Source organism: Branchiostoma floridae, chromosome 7 (genome assembly GCF_000003815.2).
Source record: "Branchiostoma floridae strain S238N-H82 chromosome 7, Bfl_VNyyK, whole genome shotgun sequence".
In the NCBI taxonomy this organism is placed as follows: Eukaryota; Metazoa; Chordata; class Leptocardii; order Amphioxiformes; family Branchiostomatidae; genus Branchiostoma; species Branchiostoma floridae.
In genome coordinates this window covers 10,084,311-10,111,119 of record NC_049985.1, presented here as the reverse complement: position 1 = coordinate 10,111,119, position 26,809 = coordinate 10,084,311, and the positions used below count along the sequence as shown (strand labels likewise).

Below are 26,809 nucleotides of genomic sequence, written 5' to 3'. Positions count from 1 at the left end.
AAAAGAAGCATTTTCTTCCTTTCTCTGGCGATGCGCGTTACTTCGCAGACTCTATGAGTTTGGCCTTTTAGGGGCTACTAATAACTAATGTCAAAGATTAATGTGCAGGTAACCAGAAACCGATTGATGAATATAACTTACATAAAAAAGCACATGATAAGCAAAAAAGGCCAACAGAGCCTGCTATTAGAGGAGGTTATTGTTTGCCCACCTCAATAGGCGGTGTATATAGTTGTATTAAACACTGCAAAGGCCTGCAGTGTCACATATAAGTCCTCCGTCATGTTTACAACTGAAACCTGGGGCAGCTGTGGATGAGTCGCGCCAACCTTCTAAGAAATTTCGCACGTATTTCACACACTGTACACTTCAGTTGTCTTGTGAGGGCAAGGATTGTTGTAGATCCCCAACTTTGTCGACTTGCCCTGTTTGTCATATCCTACTTGACTATCCTATGATAACGTCGTGCGACGTTTGTGACTGTGGCCGACGTACAAAACAAACCGCAGATGAACACATCTGCTTGGAGTTTGGTAAAACGAAGCCCTGGCTTGTGTACAAAGCACGGCAATTATCGCCATAACTGGCCCGACCTCCTATATTTAGCGGTCGCAGTTTTCTCTAGTGGCTGTCCGCACGAATGCGCTACCAAGACTCTAGCCAAACCGGGATACCAGCACAATGTAGCGCCTACTTCTCCACACCCGGATGTTTTAGCTTCAAGGTTCCTCGGAGTCTGCCGTGCCAGGCCAGAGGAGTGCTTAAGAATTCCACGCCGTCTTCAGATTCTTAAGTCAGCGCCTCCTTCTTATTCCCCCAAGCAAGCAGCAGCGGAGTCAGTTGAAGGCAAGGACATGGCGGACACACTTTCCGAGGAACAGATCGCGGAGTTTAAGGAGGTTTTCGGTCTGTTTGACCAGGACAACAGCGGGTCCATCACGACCAACGAACTCGGAGAGGTCATGGAGTCGCTGGGACACAAACCGGAGCTGGCGGAGCTACAGGCAAGTCACATGTTTCATCAGCGATGGTTTATTGTATAAGTGTGAAGCTTATATCAGTATTATGTGTAGCTTACATTAGTATTATGTGTAATCAATCTCCAAGCTCCCGCTTGTTTGGCAGCGTCTTTATCTAAATTTTTCTCTCCTAAGGTGACTATTTTTTTCTTGCCGTCTCCATGCACTTGCTGAAAAGTGTGCGCCATTAATAATGACACGCACAAAACAAACTGGTCCACACATGTGCTCGGAAATTATGTGACGTGCATTTATTGAATGTGATAAGATGATTGGCACCTTATATATAGTAAGCTGTCCTCGAATACAAGTCATACATGAGATATAGACATGGTCTTCTGTCAGCGCCCTAACTTCACCGCGTTGACTGCTATAATGATCAGGACTTCTCTATCCAAAGCCATGTTCCTGGGGCTATTTGCACTTGGTGCCCCACCTGCTCTTATATCCAAGAGTTTGTTACATCACTGCCACATCGAAATAGTTACTCTCAGTGTAGACCTTTGGAATTTAAACGAATTCAGTCAGCACCCTCCCATAGGAGTGTTGTTATAGACAGGACATTTCTCCGTTAAACCCTTCTAAGGGTTATTTTTACACCAGATGTCCTACAGACGAGATGGACATCACTTCCCCAGCTAGCCTTACAGAATGGAAGCGCATGACGAATGACCATCCTTTGGTTTCGTTTGGCGCTAAATTCACTGGTTTGACATAGACGATAACCAACCTAACAGGACAGACTTTGGGAACCGAAGAAACAGTTCTGATGGGTTTGGTATTTTTGCAATCGGCGTCCTGTACCTAATGAGATGGTGTTAAAGACAAATCCGGGTCAAATCGATAGCTAACCGTACAGATAAGGCAAATCTAAACTGGATGACCGATTTTTTCTGACCGCGAGTAACACTCCTAAAATGCCTTTACTGGTGACTCAGACAGAAGAAAAAGCTACAACTACAAAACACTTCCAAAACCTATTCCAGAAGCCCTAATCAAAGCCCACGCCATCTAAAGCTACAGAGGAATGGCAGTTACAAAAAGACGAATCTTTACACAAGGACTAGTCCTTGTACCTTTGTATCCAATCAGACAACATCAGTTAGGTCTAAGTTTGCAACAATAGCGTCTGTATGTCGTCGTTGAAGGTTAGACATCCAGGTAATAAGAAACGCCCAAAAGAAGTTACTCAAGCAACTGGATATGATTTTGGAATATTGTCTCTCATTCCATCACAGTTTTTAAAAACCCAACTGTTGATCTGCCAAGCCTTATCATGTAGCGTGATTGAGTGACCGACGTTCTCCACGAGTTATTTTAGTGGAAGTATGTAGGCTACAGGGTTCATGACTCCCGACGGCAGGCCCGAGTCTAGGAATGATATGGTCAATATCTCTGGTTATTTACGCCAAGCACTAACCGTGACTAGTTAAGCAACATTTCAGGTTAGACATTCGCTTAGGTTGAACATTTACTGGTCTTTGAAAAGCCTTTCAACGCCTATTGTAGGTTATGGCGTCTCTCTGTATAGTTAAGGACAGCGGATTGGCCTGATATCCCCCCTAGTCTAGCTCCTGTTCGCTCCTCTGATCGCCTTCCTCCTTGCAAATTATTTGGCAGCGGCTGGAGTGAGGAGGGATGGGTGCCAGGCTAGGCAGACAACTAATCCCGTTTGTTACTAAAACGACCGACAGGCATGTCGTGTTTGCATTGGTGGCAAGTACTTCACATGCCGACGGTAGAGTGAGGTTCTGTGAAATTTGCAGAGAGGCATGGATAGAGCTAGTGTAAATGTCAGCCTTATAGTTTATCATTAGCGTCAATTGTGACGCTTTTCCGACTGCATGTACAGTGTATGTAGTATAAAACGGTAGAAGAGGAACTGGTGAACTGTGTAACGTGACCTTCTGAATGTTCGGTCTACATGCTGATGTCATCCACAAATAGACGAAACAACATCGATTGATCAGTTCAGAGGTGAGGTCTCGGTGTCACAGGTCAAGAGAGGACAAAATGTACCAAGTTACAGTGATAATTTATTACCACAGCCGTAACTATTTTCCAAGCAGATGCGATAACAGAGGTGCGACAAGCCAACCTGTCAAAAAAACTTTGCCCACCCGAACATCTGCTTGAAGATTACACAATGAGAGCCATCTATATACATGTAACTAGTAGTCTACCACAATAGTGTCACTTCCTGAACTTCTTGAATTTACAAATAAAAGACTTGTCCGCTGTGATACGTTGTTTTGTTGCTTTAACTCTTGTTGCAACGTCACATGGTCTCTACTTGAAATCTTAGGCAAATTGTTTTTATGCGCTCTAGATTTCACATTAGATTTGGAGTCTGTAGAGGATGTTATAAAAGACCTACTTTATTTGGCCTAACATTCAGAAAAATAATAGTGATGTTTTTCCTTCTCAGGATATGATAAACGAGATGGACCACGACGGCAGTGGCACGATAGACTTCCCAGAATTCCTGCTCGTCATGTCCAAAAAGCAGCAGGAATCAGACAGTGAGAAGGAGATCAGGGAGGCTTTCAGAGTCTTCGACAAGGACGGAAATGGTAGGGGAATGTTATACGGTGTGCTAGAGTGTAAACAGGGCCTAACGTTACCATGAAAGGTTTTCCTGGGGGCTTATGATGTGTTTTCTGTAGCCGGCCACAATTTTGTCTGAGCTGCGGGTCTTCTTTGGGGGGGGGGGGGGGGGGGGGGTGCTTGTATTCGTAGGACGTCTCTTTTTTTTAATTCTTCGTTTGTTATGTTGCCTCCTTCTCCAACCTTCCTAGCCTGGGTACCATCCGGGTAGTAGTTCGCTCCTATGTTCGCATCTAGAACAGCAGAAAAGCTTCTGTATATAGTGGATAATAAAAGCCGGAGCGAGAAGCGAACTACTATCCGGATGGTACCCAGGCTAGTTACACGTCGTCAGTCATAATCACATAATCTGACGAAACAGGACAGACAGCGATACATCTGCTTGGAAATTAGGAACTCCACGCCATATTTTGAGATGTTCCAGCGCACTGCCAGTGTGAAATATCACCCAGCATATCAATTATCACACTTACAGATTTGCGCCTAGAGCATCTCGGCCACTCACGCTATGCTAACACTTCCCAAATAAGTACGGACCGTGTCAATGGACTATATGACTAACGAGCAAAGCAATTAGAAATCCATTTTCACCTTATACAATATTCCGGCACACCAAATCAAACCTGCACGATTTGGCAGTGAAAAATCACCCAAGGCTTCCGAATACTCAGCTGTTACTATTCCTGGCCGTTTCCAGGGTGTTCGTCTCTTCCAGTAATAACTTAACATACAACTGGGCTAGTATTTTAACATATATGTTTAGTGTATTTTATGTATTAAAAATTGGCCTTTGTGCAATGCTACGGTATGGTGTCGTTGTTTGTATGGCTGCTAAGAAACTTGCTCATTAAACGCATGTATTTCTAACCGAGTACGGACTCTCTTTATAGTTAAACATGCTCACTCAAATATCTAAAAAAAAACACCAGAAATGTTAACAAAGAGTCTATATGCTTATGCGCAAAATAATAATGCAAAGTTAACGAATTTTAATTTCCATGCGGACTCAAGGCAAATAACGGGTCGGATGAAAACGCTGCAATTTTTCTGTACCTCGCATCATGTCGTTGTTTTTCTGTACCTTGTACCTTGGTGGCCTGACTCGTCGGGTGCTGCATGATGGAGTGATGTATCGGGTGTCCCCTTCCCTCTCTGTCCTGTCACAGTTTGTTAGTGCCAGGGTTGCAGCAAAGTTCTCTCCTGTCCATTCCTCGCTGTTCCTTACACATTCCCTCCTCTGCCTTACCCCCTTTCTTGACCACATTCCCCGGAGGTGCGCTGAGCTGTACGCCGGTGTGTGGATGGAGTCTTTAACCAACCTACTTGCTTTAACCCATCAACATGGCGGCAGGTAGATTACGTCATAACCACGTGACTACAAGCGACCTGTCGTCTGATGTTTTAGGTCTCATCACGGCATCCACGCTGCAGTTTGTGACGACGACATCAACAGCTTGAAACATTTCTACAGATACTGATACAGATACTGACACTCTATTCGTGTAACTAACCAACCAGCTTGACGGCAGCTAGATTACGTCATAGGCACGTGACTACAAGCGTCCTGTCGTCTGACTTTTCAGGTTTCATCACGGCGTCCGGGTTCGGGGTAATGATGGCGAAACCAACCGTTTGAAAACATTTGGCTTCGTCCGCGTAACTAACCAACCAGCATGACGACAGCTCCTACGTCATAGCCACGTGACGACAAGTGTCCATCTTCTGATGTTTCAGGGTTCATCACGGCGTCCGAGCTGAGGGTGGTGATGGCGAACCTGGGAGAGAAACTCACAGACGAGGAAGTGGACGAGATGATAGACGAGGCAGACAGCGACGGGGACGGTCATATCAACTTCGAGGAGTTCTACACCACAATGTACAAAATCGGATGAAACGTTGCAACCCTTCCACGTCATGAGCGCAGCTTTGTAAAACCTTAAGGTCCCTTAAGGATTACTCGCCATAGATCCACCCTTCTGATGGCGAAGCTACAATGTACGAACGTGGATGAAATTGGCTGAAACATTTGCAATATATTGTTTTGGAGAAATTCTTCCGCATGTTGGACGATGCTCTGCAACAACAATAGTGCAATGCTACTCGCTATAGATCCAGGATTCTGAGGGCCACGGCACAATGTATCAAACTCTGGGAGCGACTTTTACGACTAAAAAACTACTTTACAACACTTGATGAACCTATTGTGTGGACGACGCTACAATGTATAGAATTGCATTAAACGCTTCGCCTACGTCTGATCTGCAAGGAAGAACGCTGCTATGCGAATTATCGAATCAACAGAAGATCTAGTTTAATTTTACAAAGTAACGCTCGTTTCCATTATAACGTATGATTTTAGGTTCCCCTACTGTTCAAACTATGGTCATTGTTGCACCTAAAATGATATCAAACCTACTGAAAAATGTGTGTAAATAAAAGTATGATATAGAACTGGGGGAAAAAGCTGGTTCTCTCCAGTTGGAATATCCCTACTACTTAGATGTCCATATGGAAAAATAAAGCCTCGTATCAAAAGGACTACCGTTAAAGGAAGTCGACGTCGTCATTACATCTTTGTGATGGCAGGCACGTCATTGGTAGCGACAGAGAACCTTCCAGCTAGTACCCAGAGGTTCTTTGTTCCTTGAATACCTGCTCCTTGGGAACGAATAGGACAACTGCGTTGCTGTGTTAGCCCCCTGGGGTAACATTATCGAGTCCCTGACTCTACCCATAACTGGTGTTACATGAGAAGGGATATATGAAGATCTGCAGTGATATCAAGTTACATCATCGTATTGGTTTAACATAACGTATGACTTTGGCCTTTCTTTTCGCGCTTAGATCTTTCAGGGGACTTCGTTCTTGGCCTCAATGGAAAGTTACCTATTGGGGGTATTCACGATTGACTATTGGTATACGAAACAACAACCTACTAATCAAGCAAACAAATAGACAAGCAAGCAAATCAATGACTTTCACCCAACAACAATTGGTCATTCGATTATTCTCGATGCCAACTTGGTCAGAGGTTGTTACGTTTTCAACTGCGTTACTTCGTTGTTGTATTGGATACTTTATTGTTCGTCGCACAAAACAACTTTTCCATTTAGCGAAGCTAAAAATCTTGATAATGGGGAGTACCACTTTGTTTTTCATCGAAGGTTCCAAAATGTTCTAAATCCCTTTCTTAAAGTTGCATCGATGCCGCTGAAGAAATCTGACGGAATGTGTTCCAAAGGTTCCTGTCAGACAATTATTACTGGTATGTAGACTCGCTGTCAGCAAACTCCTCTTTGAACAAAAACATGTTTACGACCCAAGTGAGTTCAGCCATTACGAGTGGGTAAGGTTGTTCGGGTTGTGATAGAGTTTCTTAAAGGTTCATCTCTAAATAGTCTTCGAAATCTATGTTCTTTTGAAGCTTCAAATCAAGCATATCAGGCCATATTCGGTTGAACTCTTCGAAAGTTATATCGTTCATATCATCAATATACCCCATTTATGTCGTTGTACGGTTTCGTCTGGTAGTCTGTGTTTGCACAACTTTATACAGACAAATAGAGCTCAGAGATGATGGCTAGGTTGAGTGACAAAAAATCCCCGCTTGTCATCTCTTTGTCTCGTTAAGCGCCACGGATACCACAGGAGTCAGGGGTTGTTTCATCCAAACCCGTCACTTTCTGACACGGACGTGCTGCGCATGCTCGCACCCATTCGCGTTGATGACGCGTATTCGTTTCTGAACGTACCACACAGCAAGTTCAACTCACATGACCTGTAGATAGACACTCGTACATCAAGCGTATTATGCATATGTAAGGCATAACAAGTGTGGATGACATTATGTGTACAGCAAGTATTTGATGCCGGTTTTAGGTGTCCTTTTCCTAGTGCCATCCCTGTAACGCGATAGGACAGCCGACAACTGTAACAACACGGATGGAAAGTTCAGTGTCTGTCACGTCGCCTTGACACAACTCACTATTTTCGGGAGTTGCGCGTGTTAGGTGGGCATTGCCTGAATTGTCCCTTGGGGGGAAACCTTCGGAAAAAGCTGCTCCTTCCAATTGTAGGAAGTCTGTTATCGGAGGAATTTTGCGTATCAAGACAGGCGTTTGTCAGCGGAAGGAGAGGAAGACTGGTCCCGTGGATGTGACAGGACGCAGACATCAGTAGTCGCCGCACCGTAAATTCCCAGGACCGTTGCGCGGGGGCCTTCAAAATGGCGGACGTTCTAACGGAGGAGCAAATTGCGGAATTCAAGGATGTGTTCTCTCTCTTTGACTTGGACGGAAACGGATATATCTCCACGAAAGAGCTGGGCAGTGTTCTAAGAGGCTTGGGCCGCGGCGCTTCTGTAGCAGAACTTCAGGTAAGACATGTAAAATACTGCTGCTTTATGAAGTATCTATCCACCATCAGTGCCCCATCTCATCTATATAAAGCATTCTTTATATTACCCCATGAAATGTCAGCCTAGACATCGCTCACTGTCTGCTGAAAAAAACGACAGAAAGCTGGAAGATAACACACAATTTTCTGTCAAAATCAAGTACTTCTTTAACTTTAAAAAGACATTTAAGTACCAAATGGAAGAAGAAAAATAGATAATGGGTAGGATGAGAAAGATAACCACAAAAGGGTTTAAATGGAGATGTTTGTTTACACGCATTGCTTAGTTTTGTTGTAGTGCGTGCCTTACAAACATTGCTAACATTCCATGAGTGCTCGTACAGAGGAATGATAACTGACGATTAAAAGTCGGCCTAAACAGTATCGTTATACTTCATATCGGTATCGTCCTCGTCAACCAAAATTCCGAAAACTGCATTGAATTTTTGAAAGTCCGTTAAAAAATACAACCATTGTTTTAATGTTTCACTATTCCTTCCTAGTTATTGTATTAAACCGTGGAAGCATAAAAACATGACCTCTTTGCAAGGGTAATGATATTTGAAAGTACATTACAATATTGTATGACAGAAGCACCGGAAGACCGTTGAGAGCAGCTTCCAAGCGGACGCATGGCTTCATCATGTTTAGGCGTCTTGTTGCAATGTTTTGTTTACTTCTATCTATCGTGTGCAAGTTTTTGCACCACTACAGAAAAACAGAAATCGCTACAGAAACTCAGACAAAACAAGACACAATCTGCTCGGTCGACTAGTCTGACAGCTGCATTGTTAACATGTCCATAGTAGGATTTGATATTAAGGTTTGATGTCTGCCGAGATCGTGCCTCTGCTGTAATGTTTGAGTTGGAGGGAGTCGACCCTGTAAACAGAGACCATATCAAGCGCTCCGGCCAAAATGGACCTCCAAGAATTACTTTCATCATTCTAGCAGATGTTGAGGCAAACGTCGTAACGCTTTCTGACCCACTGGCTTTTCTGATAGTCCACTACACCACATGAGACAGAGTTTAGCCGCCAGAAAGCATTACGCCATGTCACCTTGGTATCGTTGTCAACCAGAAGATTATAGAAAAAAATGGGCCATTGTAACTCACCACCTATATCTAAATATAATTGGTGGGAGGGAAAATCGTACGCAGACCCCCTTCATGAGCAAACGTCAGAAAAACGCGAAAAGTTAGACACTATTACGATATTCCCTTCCAACATCTGCTTGGAGGCTGGTCCCTCCCCTCGTGAAACAGATAACGCCAATTAAACCATCAATCATAGTCACCAGTCATAATCACTACGTGCCAATGTTGCTGGATACTTTAACTCTACGTCTAATAATGGATAAATATACATGCACTACAAATCTCATAAAACAGCGGTACTTTTCAAACAAGCGTAAGATTCTATTTTGCCTGTGTGTAAATCTCTCGAGGATGACGATCGTCACCCGGTCGGTTTTACGTTACATTGTAAAGTGTTAAATTTTAAAGAGTCGGATCTTTACAACACGAGCTGCCAGTTTTAATATAGATCCCTGGGTGTCAATAAACTCTTACTATATCTCAATGGTGAAGGTCACGAGCAACATCGGCCAGGCAGGCCCGAACGTTGTCGTCACAAGAAACATGTCGCCATTAGATCAGTCTGTTCCTCTGTGTACGTAGTGTTTTTCTTTTTGTGAATTGAATTTGGACTCATTGTGGACTGTAAAGCTGAACAACGTCTTTTGTTGGAGCATCATCATCATCATTTTGATGCAAAACACTCATGTCCATGTGTTCACTAGCTTCGATGGATACAAGATTGCATGTTTCAACAAACCGGACACCGGGGCTACCCCTCAGTCTACCCCACGGGGTTTGTCACAGGGTCCCGGGCCGAATTCAAAATGTACCAGCTAGGGGCCCGACCGTACTCAAATGTAACGCGGGAGCCGAAGGGTATCCCACAGGGCCACGCAAGGGTCACGACCGAAATTGCCCAAAATTGCCCGGCAGGACAGTAGCCTTCGTCGGGAAATCCCTGGATAATACTCAACCACTTTTTTTCTCGACTATGTGAAGTGCAAGGCGAGACCACGCTAAGGTAGTTCGAACTACTTAACCAATGTTAAAGCCCCCTTCACACGAGAGCACGAATGAGCCGGAATGCCGTCCGAATGAATTTTTTTTCTATTCGTGGCAATTCCTCGCAATTCGTACTGTATTCTAAACATTCTTACTGCATTCGAGATATTCGTCCCCGTTCTTTTGTCTGGCTCGAAAGTTTTTGACATGTTAAAAACTGTCGAGGTGCATTCGAAGTGGAGAAATATCGAATGGCATTCGTAGTGGATTCTTAGTGTATTCTAACTATTCTGACTGCAGTCTGACCGCATTCTACGGCATTCTAACATTATTCGAAACATTCTTATCTCATTCGATGGAGAACCGAAACGGCAAGCCACCTCGAATCCTGCCAGAATGTGGCCGAAAGAATATTTCGAATGCCGTAAGAATGTCTAGAATGCACTACGAATTCACAGGAATAGACAAGAATTTTCAGTCTGACGGCATTCCGGCTCATTCCTTCTCGTGTGAAGGAGATTCAAGGCCCATTTGGAATTCCCACCCGAATGGCCCCGAATGTGACACGAAGTTTGCAAATACTTCATTCCGGCTGGTTCGGCTTGATTCCTGCTAATTCGATTTCCGTGTGAAGGCCCTATAAGGCCCCTTCACTCGAGAGCAAGAATGAGCCTGAATGCCGTCAGAATGAAAATTCTATTCTATTCCTTGGAATTCGTAGTGTATTTTAGAAATTCTCACTGCATTCCAGATATTTGTGCCCGTTGTTTAGGCTGGCCCGAAAGTTTTTGACATGCTAAAAACTTTCGAGATGCATTTGAAGTGGAGAAATATCAAACGGCATTCAAAGTGTTTTCTAAGTGTATTTTAACTATTCTAACTGCAGTCTGACCGCATTCTACGGCATTCCAACATTGTTCGAAACATTCTTACCTCATTCGAGAAGCGAAACGGCAAGTCACTTCGAATCCTGCCAGAATGTGGCCAAAAGAATTTCTAGAATACACTACGAATTCCCAGGAATAGAAAAGAATTTTTATTCTGACGGCATTTTGGCCCATTCCTTCTCGTGTGAAGGGGATATAAGGTCCATTTGGAATTCCCACCCGAATGGCCCGAATGTGGCACGAAGTTTGCAAATACTTCATTCCGGCTGGTTCAGCTTGATTCCTGCTAATTCGGTTTCAGTGTTAAGGCCCTGTTAACCATGTCGCAAAACCCGAAGACCACTTTCAAGGTTATGAATTACATAAGTAGAACGGTGCAGTATCTCTTATGTCCGAAACCGTTGTGACCAGGTAGACACACTAAGAGCGAGTACTAACTGCCCTTTACCGACCCAATAAGAGAAAGCAGGAGACCTTGATCAGCTCTACTGTTTTCCAGTCTCTAGAGGCGTCTAACCAACTCAGTCCGGTTAAAGGCAGCTGGCACACAAGGCCACATACATACTAAGTTTGGGACGTTCCAGACTACGCAATGCGGACTATCATCAGTCAGTCCCTGGACTTATCACAAGTTACTATAATTGTGCCTCTGACGCTTTATAAGAAATCTAAACGCCGCCAGAGTAAACGGAAACCAGTTTACTCACAGTAAAGCAGCTCAACAAGAGTATACCGGAGCTGGTCTTCATACGCGTGGCTCACTCCAAATATTTACTAGGCTGCTCCCTATGATTAATATAGTAGCCATCTCTGTCATACGCTTACGTGGAAGCTGTATAAGCTTGGGCGGGATATATCCATATAAGAGAGGTCAGCAGCAGTAGAACAAGTTCATTCCCACCAGTTAAGCGGCAGGAGTATGGCGGACACACTAACAGAGGACAAAATCGCGGAGTTGAAGGACGTGTTTTCTCTGTTCGATCGGGACGGCAGCGGTCATGTCACGTCAGATGAGCTAGGAGAGGTTTTACGTAACTTGGGTGTCTTCACAACGATAGCGGAGTTGCAGGTTTGTAGATTGTGTCAGTGTAATCTTTAAAGGCTAGGCGCGGTTAAGTACGTCGTACGATTTTGTTTCTCTACGATTTTCAGCCAGGCTATGACAGAGCAACAGTCGACAAGAATCTACGACAATGTTTTCCGTCACAAGAAGACATATAGATCTTGTACGACAAATTAATCCACGACTGTTCTAACTTGCTGACGTCATCCTGCCGTACGTCCTAAGTGACAATCAAATTACTTAGGCGTGATCTTAACCTCTCTTGGAGCACAATATCGGCCGGACAGCTTCCTAAACGGGTTTGTTCCTTCGGCTATAACATCTATAACTAATGATACAATGGTTTGTCGTAAAATGACGTCACGTTTTCAAGTGCCGTTTTTTCCGATATCAGAATTAGCATCTTAGCAACCGATCCTACCTCGGAAAAATGTAATCTCTATGCTGTCAACAATCAGAGGTTAGGCTCCTAGCAGAGGTTAGGCTCCGGCTGTTTTGTAAACTTTTGTCGTTTTTTTTTTCTCAGCCAAACGCCTAAAAAACAGCCGGAGCCTAACCTGTGCTTGGAGAGTAGTAAACGCCAACATCTGATCTTGGTCGATAGTTCACGAAAAGACTACATTGGGATATTCAGTGTAATAAAATACTAGGATCATATATAACGTCCCTGCACTTGACCCTTGTTAGATGTCAAAAATTAACCTTATCAGGGCTAGAAAATTGAGGAAGACAGCTCATTGAGCGTCTAATTAGATGGCAGTTGTGACAAACAGAGTTATTTGATACAAGGCAGATAATCGCTAGTACAAATCGAAATGGGACATCTTCTTTGACAAATGCTGCACATCTTTATAAAATGATGTCATAACAATACAAGCCATGTTAGGCCCCATGTTACCGTTACTGTTAGTTGGACCTGAAAGCAGACCGATGATAAAATTTTGTCACATGTTTTCTTGAACATTTCCGTACATAATAAGACTCAGCTTTCAACACAGCATGCTACTGTTGCCGTCACAGACACGCCGACATTTTTCTATCTCGGATGAGACCGGCTAAGATTTTAATAGCAAGGGTCCTTGAAAAGAAATTCCAAAAGGATTAAAGGATTTAAGTTGTTCAGAGGACTCTGGCAAAATCAGTAGAAGTCTTCATAGAAATGGAATGTCAATAAAATTTCAACTATAGCACAAGGGAAACCTTTATTTCGTTTTCCATTGCAACATCGGTGATGGCAGCCATAAAACATTACATGGGCGTCCTTTTATTGAGTAGTTTAGAAAGTTAATAGTCTAATGTTCGCGTCTAGGCAAGTATTTTTGGTAACACGGCTGCCTTCGCGGATTGGAGTGCTATGCAAACTGTGACGTGGTGTTATCTTTGCCCCAGTGTGGCATGTACATATATAGTTTAACGATGATGTGAGAGCAGATAGGGGGTCGCCATGACACATCCGGGGCTCAGATAAACAAGAGTGCCTAGAAAAGTCTATTAGCGTCGGGAGAAAAAGAAAGATCAAACTTTTCGGAGCTCTAGTTTAGCGAGGAAGCTATGACATATTTTAAGTGGATATTTTAGACAAGGCTTTGCGTCGAATAGGATTTGACAAGTGAAAAATAACAAACATAGTTATGTTGTTAACAATGATATCGATGACTGATAAAAAGATATCTCATGATCTAGACTTACAAAAAAAAGTTATTCACATACAACTCAGACAATCTATACTTTTACACCCGACGTCGAGCTTATATCTTCAGCAATTCAAAAACTGAGGTTGACGACTGGTTTGGTCAAATACATCAATAATCTGCCAGATGCATGATGAATTTCTTTTTATGTCAGCGGCAAGCAATACTCAAATCTTACTTTGTGTTCAAGCATTTTTTATATCAAAAGCTTTCATATCATAATCATGAACGAATTTCTAAAGATGATATCAGTTTCAATTGACCAAAAAATCTTTGTTCATTTCATACCTTTTAGATATGTATGGTTTTCGTTGCTATTCACACTGCGCTACAATTGGATCAATCCGCAATGACGTAATCCCAATACTATATAAGGAGTGAAGTGACACATAACCTGACTGTGCAGTCTCTGGAAACATCCGCACCGCCGAGAAGTGTGGTTTAGGTCGGTCCCAGAGTGAGAACGGGGGGTATAATACTAATGATAGAGAGTGGGGGATCTTCTTGGGAATGGAAGTAAGTTTATTTTTTGTCCCTCCCCTAACCCCCCCCCCCCCCCCCCCCCAGCCAGCTTTACCACGCGACTCCGGCACTTTCCCCATAACTCATTAAGGATGATCCAATGATTGCGCAGTGTGAATAGTATTCTTTCCTTGTCTTTACTAATTGTTTTTTTACGAATTGACCTTTGTTTCTCATTGTGGTGAGTATGTAGCCACCATGTTTTGTCAATAACTGATGCAATGTAAAAGGGAAAAATCAATAAAGTTGTCTTTTCCTTTCTCTTCAGGATATGATCAACGAAATGGATGCTGACGGTAGCGGCACTATAGACTTCCCAGAATTCCTCATGGTCATGGCGAAAAAACAGCGCGACGCTGACAACGAGAAAGAAATCAGAGAAGCGTTTAGGGTTTTCGACAAGGACGGCAATGGTAATGTGGTTTGATTTCTGCTGTCCAACGTTGACAGTACTAACCGGTACCGGTCTAATCTGACATGCCTGCCATAGTACTGGCAATATGTGGGACGGATAGCAACAAAATATGTAAATATAAGATCTACCAGTAGCTTTAATCGATATATTAGTCCTTATACATTGTATAGACTAGCTTGTGCAAAGAAAAAGCCTATGTTGAACATACATGTAACGTGTTATACCGTTAATTCCGCCGAACACAATAGGATGTAACGTTACTTAGCATTTCTCTTAAAAACATGACAACACAATTTTTTTAAAATAGGCGCGGCCCGCCGCCTATCAGATACGTAGCCGAAATCGTCCTGCACTAGAGGATACATACAGGAGAGGACAGGAATGTCGCTTATACAGTTCTCTGTAGAAATGTCACAGGCCATAACCCTGCGTGCAGCCATAACCAGAATAACACCCCCGCACCCCTTCCCAGTCCCTACCCATCTGCAGCCACGCCGCTCTCACCATCTAAACAAACTGCAGTTGAATCCTTCTTCAACATCAACTCACCACACACAAATTCCATGGGTTTTCACGAGCTCTTACAATGATTAATTACTTAGTAGTTGATGGTCATGATCACCAGCATTCCATTATTAGTAGATCGTCATGATCACTGCCATTACATTACACCCCAAACCCTGGAAAACTCAGTATTCTGTATATTGCGTATGAATCTTACCGTTATCTTTTACACACAAATTCTAGGAGATAAAGCTTATCTTTATATCTATCTTACCACATCCAAATTCCTGGTAAGCTACTGCCATCTCACACAGCTCTGTGAAACATATCTCTTCGAACACATATACGGACCTTGACGCCATCAATTTGTGGAAATCTGCCCATTTTCATTGGATAACACTGGCGGAAATACTAGTAGTTATAATGTTGGTCCTGTTTTCTTTCTGACATAAATATCACCTCCATATCTGTCTGGCAATAGCAAATATTCCTCCAGTGACAAAATGACGAACAGACAAAAAAGCATACCAGTCTAGACCTTACCGGACGTGACATCATGACCCATAATGCATGATTTCTCACCCATCTCGTCACCATGTACCGCAGGGTTCATCACTGCTTCCGAGTTGCGTGTTGTCATGGCCAACATGGGTGAAAAGCTGAGCGACGAGGAAGTCAGTGAGATGATTGACGAGGCCGATATCGACGGGGATGGTCACATCAACTTTATGGAATTCTATGAGATGATGACAAAAACCTGAGTGTAGGGGAGTAAGAATCTCTTCGCTTGAGCGCTGTGAGGTGAGTGCCCTGATCCTAACCGAACGCTTACATCCTAGTGGCATGTTCAGGTGAGGATAGGGTTAGGTCACTCACAGCGTCGGAAGGAGCATCTCGTATGGTATGCCGTCTCATCGGAATATGTGGTTTATATGTTGGTACACATATTCCATTCACTTTTCATGGAGACTTCATGTGATCCTGGGAGGTTGAACACCGAAGTATCAACATTATTTTTTGATCGACTGCACTACTTTATAACTTGTCTTTTTCCAGGTCTACAACGAGAAGGCTTTAAGATAGCTTTGAAATAGCTGCTATTAACAACTTGATCACACTTGTGACGCCACCATGTACTGACTGGGAGAAAAAGGATGAACAACTGTCTACACCGCTGCCAAAGCTGCCCAAATAACACTCTGCTTTGCTTTAACTACCTTTCCCGGACAGCCCCACAATCTATTCATAGCACACCGTATGCCTGGACGTATTGGTACTACACAAATTTTAACCTTCTTGGTACTACACTACACCATGGCGGTTTACCGTCCAGCACTCATTGCGACGGCGCATGCGCTCGGTGCAGAAGGGCGCAGCGGCCGCAAAACGTCACGGGTCGCAAAACTATTGCCAAGGTCACTCTGCTGGACTACTGAGACTTGGTCGGCAGTTGCTCATCCATTTCTCATGCACTCGTTACTATTTGGGTCATCCCAAACCACAACAAAGACGCAAGCGTGACATTTTTATCTTGCTGTTCTAGGTTTCATCACGGCGTCCGAGCTGAGGGTAGTGATGGCGAACCTGGGAGAGAAACTGACAGACGAGGAAGTGGACGAGATGCTGGACGAAGCCGACATCGACGGAGACGGCCATATCAACTACCAGGAATTTTACGACATGATGACGAAAGCTTGAGTCGATCAATCGTCATATCTGGAGTAGTCTCCAAGCAGTTGTTTGGCTCTCAGGACTTGTTCTGCATGCCACACATCTGCTTGAAGAATAAGGGCAGAACACCTTTGTACCCAAAGTACATGTGTTTCTTCTACACAAGTTTACCCCTTACGTGGATAAAACATATCGTCGTTCAATACAGTCAAAACCAATTTCGACAAAGGGGGTCGGGTCTATGTGAAAGATACCAAACCATCCAAGGCAATTAGATATGTTCACTTTAAATATCTTCTTTGGCGTTGCATGTATTTTATATTTTAGTTGTGACATCATAAAAGTGTCACGACCAGTAAAACGTGTATGGTCTAGGATCGAATCTGTTGTGAAAATTTACCGTTTGTGTTCATATGATTGTCTGCTGTTGATGTCTATAAAACTAGCTTAAAGCTTAAATGTTCTCCACATCCACATCTCGTAGAATCTCCATTGGGCACCACCGGAAGGGCTTACACTAGGCGACAAGACATTGATTCTGATATAGCTAGATGATGTATATTATATGTATATACCTTGGTATAAAAATGTTTCCTTGGTGCATGGTGGTCATGATAAAATGAGCCATGATTGATACTATTCGACCTGTAATTTTCTCTTCGTCTGGCGAAATTGAGTGACATGGCCATAGCTCAAAATGGTAGAGTATGCTCCAAGGTACAGGAAGTTTCTTACTTTAATACCGGGTTGTTACTTGCCTTATATGAGAATGATCTACGGAAGAGGCCTTAGCAAAAAATAGACGCCACCCGTATGGACTCATTTGCAAAACAGATGAACTCTATGTACATGTATATTGGAGCACCGGTTTGTCACCACGAGGTGCTAAACTTTGATCTCTGAAATTATCTTTAAATAAAATGGAATTTGTTTCAATACGGATCTTGTCAACACATTTTCTTATAAGCACCAATCCTAGCAAAACGCATGTTCCACTAGTTTTTAGATGGTTGGACCTTAGGTCCAGTACAAAGAACCTGTCAGTGAGCGCTCTCAGCATGTATATTCTCCTCCGGGCGATGTGTTGGATGCCTTGTTTTGGGTCTGTATGTTTGTTTGTCCTGGCATGTGTCCGTGGTTATTTAAATAATGTAGAATGACAGTGAATGAGTTGAAAGATATAGTGTGACAGGAGACTGGCAGGTTGCTAAGGTAGGGGAAAACTTTGGTCCAGCAAGAAAAGACATAGACTGACTTCACAATAGTGGATAACGGAGGTGTGAGATCTTCAATTTCTTGTGACGTACTGTTTTCTGACTGCCATCGTGCCCAGCTGCTGATGACTGCCTGTCCGTCAGCACGTGACCTCTGTCTCCAACGGGAGTCATCAGAACATGACTGCTGTCAGAAAACACCATGTCACCAGCAAAGCCAAAGGGGACAACATCAACATGCTGCCTTTGGAGATGAGGTCCTATGAAGGATGAGATTAAGTAATCCGATGTTTCTGGTGGCTACTCACGGCTGCTGGACACTTAGTAGCTGTTGACCTTGGTACATTGTAGTTCCGTCTTTTGGCACACAGAATCAGTCTCCATGCAAACAGAGACGATATGCTACTAGGTTGTCTCCACTCCAGCCAGATATAACCATCCAATGTCTTTATCTATAGGCTGTTAATTGTTAATTGGACACAAGATAATTCTAAAAGAGACTGGTGCTCCATGTGATTCAAATTTCGGACAAGTGGAAATACCCTACGTAGACGTCCCTCGTGATTATGCGCATGCGAAGATAACAGTGCTTCTCGGCGATAATAAAAGCCGCTAGCGAATTCGCATCGCAAATATGGCGGGACACATGGTAGTACCAATCCCAAACCATTTGGGGCAAATTCCCCCGAGGGCAAGGATGCGGTCATCTGTAGAACCGGACATATAGTGACATGACTGCAGGTTCGCTTCTTCAAGGCATCCTAGTGACGTTGAGATTGTTGATAGCTTGTTGACACCTCGGACAGCGTCCTTCCAGAAAGAAGTGTGTACCTACTGACGTTTGGGTCACGTTCCTTCCCCTTCTGCTCTTACGCAAGTCCTTATCGGTGAGGATGCGTAGTACTCGTCGTCAGTGTTCGACAGCCTTGTTTTGATTGACGTTTCTACGAACGATTTTATCGCTCAGTGTTGACGTTGTAAGAGAAGCCGGTTACCCCGTGTTCATTAACGTTCCAGCCCCGTGGATTTAAGAGTTCCGTACCTAGGAAACGCTGTTTTTCTGCCAATTAGTTTGCCTCCCGCCATCGGAATTTGGTTGTTGGGAGTATATGTAGGTCCATATACCCGCGCTTGTCGGATGGAGATGGCCGACCAGCTTTCTGAGGAACAAATAGCCGAGTACAAGGAGGTGTTCTCGCTCTTTGACGCCGACGGGAGCGGGTCCATAACGACCCGTGAGCTGGGGGAGGTCATGGAGAACCTGGGACAGATGACCTCTCTGGCTGAACTACAGGTACGACACGTCCGTGTTGTCTTTGCATTGACGTCTGTGACGACTTTATTACACGACAAAACCGGACAATAGAGCTTTGCTTCATCGCTATCCAGGATAGAACTGTACCTAAAGTTCGATTCATGGCCTGTTGTGACACATATGACAAACATATGAATATGTTGTTGTTGGTGGTACTATTCATCGCATCGTTGATGACTAAGAGATGGCATAAATGTACAGCACTTGTAGTACAACAGGAAGTAGTTATGCTGCATGGGCGGTATTTCATAGGGAAAGATTGCGAGTAATTTAACCATAGTTTCAATCCGCTTGGTGCTATTCAGAAATAACATCTCATGTGACTGCATCTACCTATCACTTTTGTAAGAGCTAGATCTGAAAATTCGGTGTTATCAGTAGTGTATTCAAAAATAGATATTGTTTGTTTGTTAAAGTGAGTCTATAATAGTGTTGAAAACAACGACAGCACTACATGATACATGGCGTTTTCGGGCACGGGGACAGTAAATTTAAAACAGATATAATCTACTCAGTGAAACGACTATGCAGAGCATGATAACTGGGCTCCATATCTGCTACTAACAAGCCGCAAATCCATATATGTCAGATCTCAAAATCACGCAGGAAGGAACTTATTTGGGGCATGTATTCAGGCAGGGTACCGTACACGTCCTAGTGAGTTAGCCGCACGATGCGGAGACACTCGCCGATGGGCATGTGCCCTCTTGTCATGTTCAGATCAAACGTTCTAGATTGTACGACACATTTTACCCTCTGTGTGGGTGAGGGGGACAAATTGAGGTACATTGCTACACTCCGAAAAAAAAGAGTATATTACGATAATTATCATAAAATCAACACCATTCGGCTAGGTCATTTCAATTACCCGTTTGCAATTTTGATTTATCAAATAAAGATAAAAGAAGAGGATAATGAGAAGATTGTGACACGCGGTCAAGTATTTTAAGATGTGTACTGGTAAAATGGGTCTGCAGTAGTTGATACGCGTTCTACTTTGACAAGTTATGACAACAAAATCTTAACGACGACAATCTCTTATAGGACATGATCAGTGAAATGGATAGTGATGGAAGCGGAAGTATTGACTTCCCAGAATTCCTCATGGTCATGGCTAAGAAACAGGTGGAGGAGAACAACAGGAAAGAGATCCAAGAGGCCTTCAGAGTCTTCGACAAGGACGGAAACGGTAAGGCCGTGGTTGCCATTGTCCTTTGTGCGCTTATTGAACACTTCAAAAGCTGCTGTGCAATGTTAAGAAAAAAATATACATTGTATTACCATATCTATTTGACAAAAATAGTTTGTCAAGATAAAAACTATGGTCTGCTGTAGTACTGCCATCCAATATGGCGGCACACCAACGTCCCAGCATATCCCATCAATACGTTCTAGTATGGAATTCTATTCAAATAAGTACAAGAGGATGGGGGCAAAGTCTCACCTCTATAACTAAAAGTCCATCAAAATTCACCTTTACAGGATACATCATCTCCTAAAGTGTCTGCAAGCCAATTCCTACCACTTTTCATACGGCTCTTTAAACATTGTTTTGGGGCAAAATTAGTGAGTAGTAATCCTAACCTATAAAATCAAACCTAAATACTGACAAAAAGGCACCACTTTAAAAAAAAAGAGGTTTTACTGTTGTATACCGGGTGGGCACCCTGTACGCATGCGCTAATAGGAACCCTTGGCCTCAAGATGACCTTATTTTCCCAGGGTTCATCACGGCGTCCGAGCTCCGTGTGGTGATGGCGAACCTGGGAGAGAAGCTGTCGGACGAGGAAGTCAACGAGATGATAGACGAGGCTGACCTTGATGGTGACGGCCACATCAACTACGAGGAGTTCTACCAGATGATGATCAAATCCTAAACTGTATCTGTATCTGTATTAGTTAGCTGCAGTAACAAAAAGGCCAGTGACACATCGGCCTTTTCTGGTTATATTAACCGAAAACACTGGTCAACCAAAAATCGACCATACATCTGGGGTGTAAGAAATAATGATACTACGCTCGATCAGCCAAACAAGATCAAGTCGTACACTTGTTTATTTGTTCGGCATCAGAGTCGACTTATGACAGATACGTGTGACCGCGCCGTAACAAGCTTAACCGCCCCCAGGCATAACACAGCAGCCTTGCAGGCATGTGGGCACCGATTGATCATAGATGTTACATCGAAAACACTTGTTACAATTAGGTCCTGCGTATTTAAGACCAAGTGAGGTTTGAAGCTAAGTGAAGAGACCCTTACCGTACTTGATGTACATTAGTCCAGGCGTAAAGTATGCCTGAAACAGCGCGTAGTTCCTTCTTTAATGGCATGAAGTACTAGTACATACTATTTGGTATATGTAGTCAATGTACCATACAGTGACTTAGCACCGGGTGTGGTATGCAAATACATTTGTATTTATATTGTACACTGAAGTTTTGACGCTACGAAAATCATTCGTTGTGTTCTGATTTAAAAGTTAAGACGAAGCGAATTATTTATCGGGGTGTTTAATATGTATAATAATGCTTCCATTAAAATGAAGTCATATATTTAATGTACCATGTCAGAGCTTCTGGGAAGACGTGAACAAGATACCGAAGGAAAGCAGCATGTACAAAAATTTTAACCAAGCGTCTGAGTGCTGTTGAATGTAATAAGCACGGAAAGGTAACGTCTCAGTATTACGGGTTGAATGTCCAGAGGTCCCGGGTTACCCCTACCAGAGTCGCCTCCCACCGCCAGCACACGCCCAACAGTCCGCCCGTACACACGGTTCTGTGCTGCAGCTCGTAACACGTGTTGTCTAGGTAGTTGAAGTATAGGTCCCCCACGTCATGCGCTGGTGAGGTACCGGCCTTTTGTAGACATCTGTGAGCGAATAAAGCTGTGTCATTACCAGCTACTTCTAAAACATTAAGTACCTCTAAACACTACTTAAGAGATGGTTTATTCATCTTAGAGCTTAAAAAAGTCAGGAATAATGCGTATAATTGCGTTAGTGCAAGATTGCGGGCTACACGCATGCGGTTAAAAGATGCAGTGTTACAGTAGATAGCATTCAGCACCAAGGACAGGGACAATACTGACAAGTGTAAAATGACCCAATCCCGCATTTGGTTGCACTACGAAGATACTTGATTGCGTTCTTTTACGTTTTTAGTGTGTTGCAGACTCGAAAGAGTAAAATATTGGCACTGTTAAACAGCCGAAGATGTAGAATCATTGCAGAGGGGAGGTGCGGATCAACGTATTGGCTCTTTTTCCGCTCTCTCTCTCTCCCGCACTCTCTCATACATACACATAATTGCAGCAACATAATCTTTCTGCCTAAACGCTTTAATGCATTTGCGTGGTACTTTTCGAAACTTTCAGGAACCATTGAACTTACTTCTCGAAGTACGCCTCACACCAGCAGGGTAGGAGCGGGTGGCTACCGGGGTTGTAAAGGGAGAACTTCGTCTGACCGGGCTCAATTGTCTCCTCACACCGCGTGTGTTCCAGGCAACACGAGTCTAGACTGCCTAACAAGACTATAAAGAAAAATATAAACCCATTTTATGCACATTGCACATATATTAAGAGGATATCACATGCTGGTAACTTTGATAGTAACGGTTATACACCGTCCGATCCTTCCTTCGTAAATACGATGAAAAGTTTTGAGTTGAGTTTTGAATTTTTCACGAATAGATAACCCCAAACAAACATGCGCGGCTATGATTCTTTACCACAGTTATAACTACCAGTTGTATGCGAGGCGACTCTAGGCGTACGAAACTGATCTTTTAGGCTCATGTCCACGAAAGGGCCCGATCTGGCAGTTTGGGGGAACAAAATGCACGATGTAAAAGACAACAAAAATACCAAAAATAATTCAACAGCATACCTTGTGCATATCTATTGGCTTAAACTTAATTTTTCGTTTTTGCAAACAGCCCGGCCGGCAGGGCCCCGGGTAGGAAATGTGCGAAGGCCTTAGTGATATCTAATATAACAAATATTACTCAATATCAAATTTGAAACAACCAAAGACATACTGACTTACACTCATATTGATATTCCACCAGTCTCGTGCTCCTGTCCCCTGTCCCACAGTACCATGTCCCGGGGTATGTACCCTTCCGTAGCAGCGTCACGGCTCTGTCCCGGGACACCGCTTCTTGGTAGGCTCGCGTTGCTGTATTGTAGTAAGAACAATTTATGTGGAGATTGTGGACTTCCCATCGCATTCTTTTATGAGAAAAGGAATGTAGATCTATTCAGGGTTGAAATTGTTTATTTCATAGTGTAGAAAAAGATTATTTATCGCTAGGTCACTGTCACTTATGTCCGTTGTTGTCAAAAACATGAAATTAAACCGACTGACAGAGCAACATTAAAGAATAACTGTAATATTTTGAAGATATTGCCATTTAAAACTACCGTCTGTCCACTTGATATCCCAAGATATCCTGTTTTGTAAAACAATGGATATAGGTTACCCCGCGGATAAAGGTGAACTAGAGTTAGCGTGTAAGGTTTATAGTATGACGTTTAATATTGATAGAATAAAAGCAAACATAACATAAATCAAACTTGTCACAAGACGGACCCATTGCTCTGTAGTCCTCAGCCGGGCAGAATACCGACGCCACCGAGCCGACAAAACTTCCCGCCATGTTGGACCCGAGCTGGCACCATGTCTGTGGGACAGGGGGCATGCCGGGAAGGTACACGTCATCGTCAGTGATGGGGTCGTAGACGAGATTGGGACCGCGCACGCTCTGACAGGCTGTCAGCACCCTGGTGAAGTGCCTGAAGAAGATAGGAACAGTTGTTTGTTATAGTCAGGGAAAGGACATAACTTTAGCATATGAGAAGACATGTTTGAAAAAGTTTAAGTTTCGCCTTTAGACAACTACTTCGACCACCTTGTTGATGGTCAACTAAAAACAAAGCAACCTGCCAACAAATCGTAAACAAAGTCTCATTGCAACGCATGGTATATGAAAAAGGATGAGAAAATTTTGAGAAAAATGTAAGACAATTCAAGAAAGTACAAGATGTCCCGATGTAATTGATGCACTTTGCTGTAACAAACTCACCATTTATGACTGGCCCGTGACAAGACAGAGTTCTTGTTGCCCACCTCTGTCTCTATCTTGGCGAGTTTCTGAGGGAGGTTTGGTCCCGTGTAGAGACCGCACCAGACCAGCTCAGGGCGCCCGGCCCGGCCCTCCTCCTTTACCGTGGCCAGGATCAGGGTCTCATCGTCTGTTAGCTAGTATTGACGAAGAGAGGTGTTCAACACATACCATCTTTCAGCCAATCAAAGAATCGCCTAAATGTTTTCTAAAGCCGATCCTCTGATCGGTAGCCTGTGTTTACACCATCTCTCGTCGCTGGCTGGGGTTAATGACCCCTCCGCTAGGAGCGCGATTTTAGTCAGGCTACTCTGATCGACTGACTGCTTGTTTGTATAAGTCACGCCCACAATTTGGCACAACAGCCCGGTTTAGCAGAGCCTCCCCGGATATATTGTATACTCTGTGTATAGGTATAGGCCACAGGCGAGTCTCAGCTAATGACTTTGAGAATGCGGTCATATAAAGGTAACGTTATACAGGTGGGAAAAAAGACAAGCGTTTGCGTGGTTAATTGTCAAGTCCACAGATACGTGCTCTCTCAGTAGTTCTTGCCTGTAAACAGCGTAACGGGCGTCGAACAAGACATGTCTGTTAGGGATATCATAAAGACATACTATCATGTTGTTTTTGTATGTTACCTGGTAATGCCTAAACCCGTTCTCAACGACCGCCGGTAGCCTGGCGAGAGTCCTGTGAGCGGCCAGGTGTCGGTCGACGTATCTATCCACTATTCCTGAGAACGCCACAAGCCCGACTACGACAATGTAGATGTGTAAGGAGTAACGGACAATAAAACACATCTCCGGACCTTCTGTGATACACAAAACTCGTCTGCCATAAGTACTAGTAGTAGTTGTTTTGTTGTTTACTATTCTGTCGCCATGGCTACCTTCGGAACGATTTTTGTGTGTTCAGAACCCATTGAGCCTTTTGAGGACGCGTCGAATTATCGGTGTTCGAATTATTGGTGTTAGAACGAAGATCGACCGACGACGATATGCGTGATTCGAGATCTTGGTTTCAGTGAGGTAGTGCAAAAGCAAAACTATACATGTCCATCTGCAGTTATTTTAATGTTATCATTCCTCTCTTCGACTGGTAATTTTCAGTTCTTTCCAGACATCTGGTTCTTTCCAAAGGATGCTATGCACAGACTGATCGCAAGATGCCACTTTGGCCCAAAAGTACGCGGATGTCCTGCCTACCTACCTACCTGGTCACAAGACAAGAAGAGGAAGATTTTCAGATAACAACATCACATTAAAATAAACTCATAGTAACTTCATAGCAAATGCATTGCACATGTAGTTGGAATACAGTCACAGTGAGGTAAGCAGCACAAGCAGACTGGAACTTGAGAGTGCCAGTATCCCATATTTGTGAGCGAATGTCAGTCGGGTTATTTTGGTGAGTGGGTGTTAATGTTAGACCTTTGGCATTGTGGCTGACAAAGTCGGGACGTTCCTCTCACAGTGACAGTGTGGCGAACACATGGCAGGTTGTACACACATGGCGCGCTTTTAGCCCTGTTCTCAGACTTCAGTTGGCTCATACCACTCCTTCTTAGTACCCTCAAGTCTTTAACGAAGTGCCTACTATTAAAAACCAAGAATATTCTAACTTACAAGCAGAGACAGATGGCTCGTTTGAGCTGGAAAATTACCCATAAAAACCCACACGTTTGCCAGGAAGTCAGACTGTAGCCTGGAAACCTATGGCTCAAGGCTCTTCTCAGGGGCAGGCCCAGGGAAAGTTTCCGGGAGGGAGGGGGTGGGTTACTAGCAGTGGCCCTGGAGACGAAAAATGACCTAGACCAAATGGCCTGACTCCAATAATTCTATTTACCATCAATGTTCTTCATCTTTGCAATGAAAATGGCAACGAACTCTGCTCCAAAATCGTTACATAGAATAAACATCTTGTGGCAAATTATATGTATTACCAATTTTTGTAACGATACATTACTAGTATTGACTCCCCCCGTGCGTATAATGGACTGACCCTTCTCGGTGCTCCGAAAGCATATCGGCAGGCGGGCTCACAGGGAGGGCGGGAGTTCGTTCAACTGTGTGGAGAAGCTCGTTCTCGCTGCCACGACCCGGGAACGCTGCGCACGGCTTCAGTTCTCTTTACGAGCTGAAACACTTCAGTGTATCTCTCCATAAAACAGTTTTGACGGGAACAAGAAGAAGTTAACAGGTACAGAGCAGCGGACCTATAAAAGTATTCTTAAATCTTGGCCGTCTCAACCCAGCTGTCACAGGGTCGCGCAAGCGGTCAGCCGGTACTCGCG

General features: G+C 43.6%; 1 protein-coding gene and 1 pseudogene across 2 annotated transcripts; one reads left to right on the top strand and one right to left on the bottom strand.

Moving 5' to 3' along the window:
- The first annotated feature begins 593 nt into the window (after window positions 1-593).
- Window positions 594-21,321, top strand: LOC118418858 (annotated as a pseudogene).
- Window positions 21,322-21,423: 102 nt separating this feature from the next.
- Window positions 21,424-25,361, bottom strand: LOC118418855. 2 transcript variants are annotated; one of them, XM_035824948.1, is made up of 6 exons: window positions 25,155-25,361; window positions 24,475-24,650; window positions 23,982-24,184; window positions 23,436-23,567; window positions 22,779-22,920; window positions 21,424-22,258 (listed from the first exon to the last, which is right to left on the bottom strand). In XM_035824948.1, the coding sequence occupies exons 1-6, from the start codon at window positions 25,314-25,316 to the stop codon at window positions 22,072-22,074; spliced, it is 1,002 nt and encodes a 333-aa protein (XP_035680841.1). In that variant the 5' UTR covers window positions 25,317-25,361; the 3' UTR covers window positions 21,424-22,071. The 2 variants fall into 2 exon arrangements, with proteins under 2 accessions (XP_035680841.1, XP_035680842.1); XM_035824949.1 differs by having other exon boundaries at window positions 23,436-23,564.
- Window positions 25,362-26,809: the final 1,448 nt, after the last annotated feature.

Excerpts from the sequence above, each read along its gene's own strand:
- LOC118418855 (XM_035824948.1), bottom strand. The coding sequence starts at position 25,316 with ATGTGTTTTATTGTCCGTTACTCCTTACACATCTACATTGTCGTAGTC. Across the intron at positions 24,185-24,474 it reads TCACGGGCCAGTCATAAATG|GCACTTCACCAGGGTGCTGA; the intron begins GTGAGTTTGTTA and ends TATCTTCTTCAG. Across the intron at positions 22,259-22,778 it reads TGTGAGGCGTACTTCGAGAA|ATGTCTACAAAAGGCCGGTA; the intron begins GTAAGTTCAATG and ends ATTCGCTCACAG.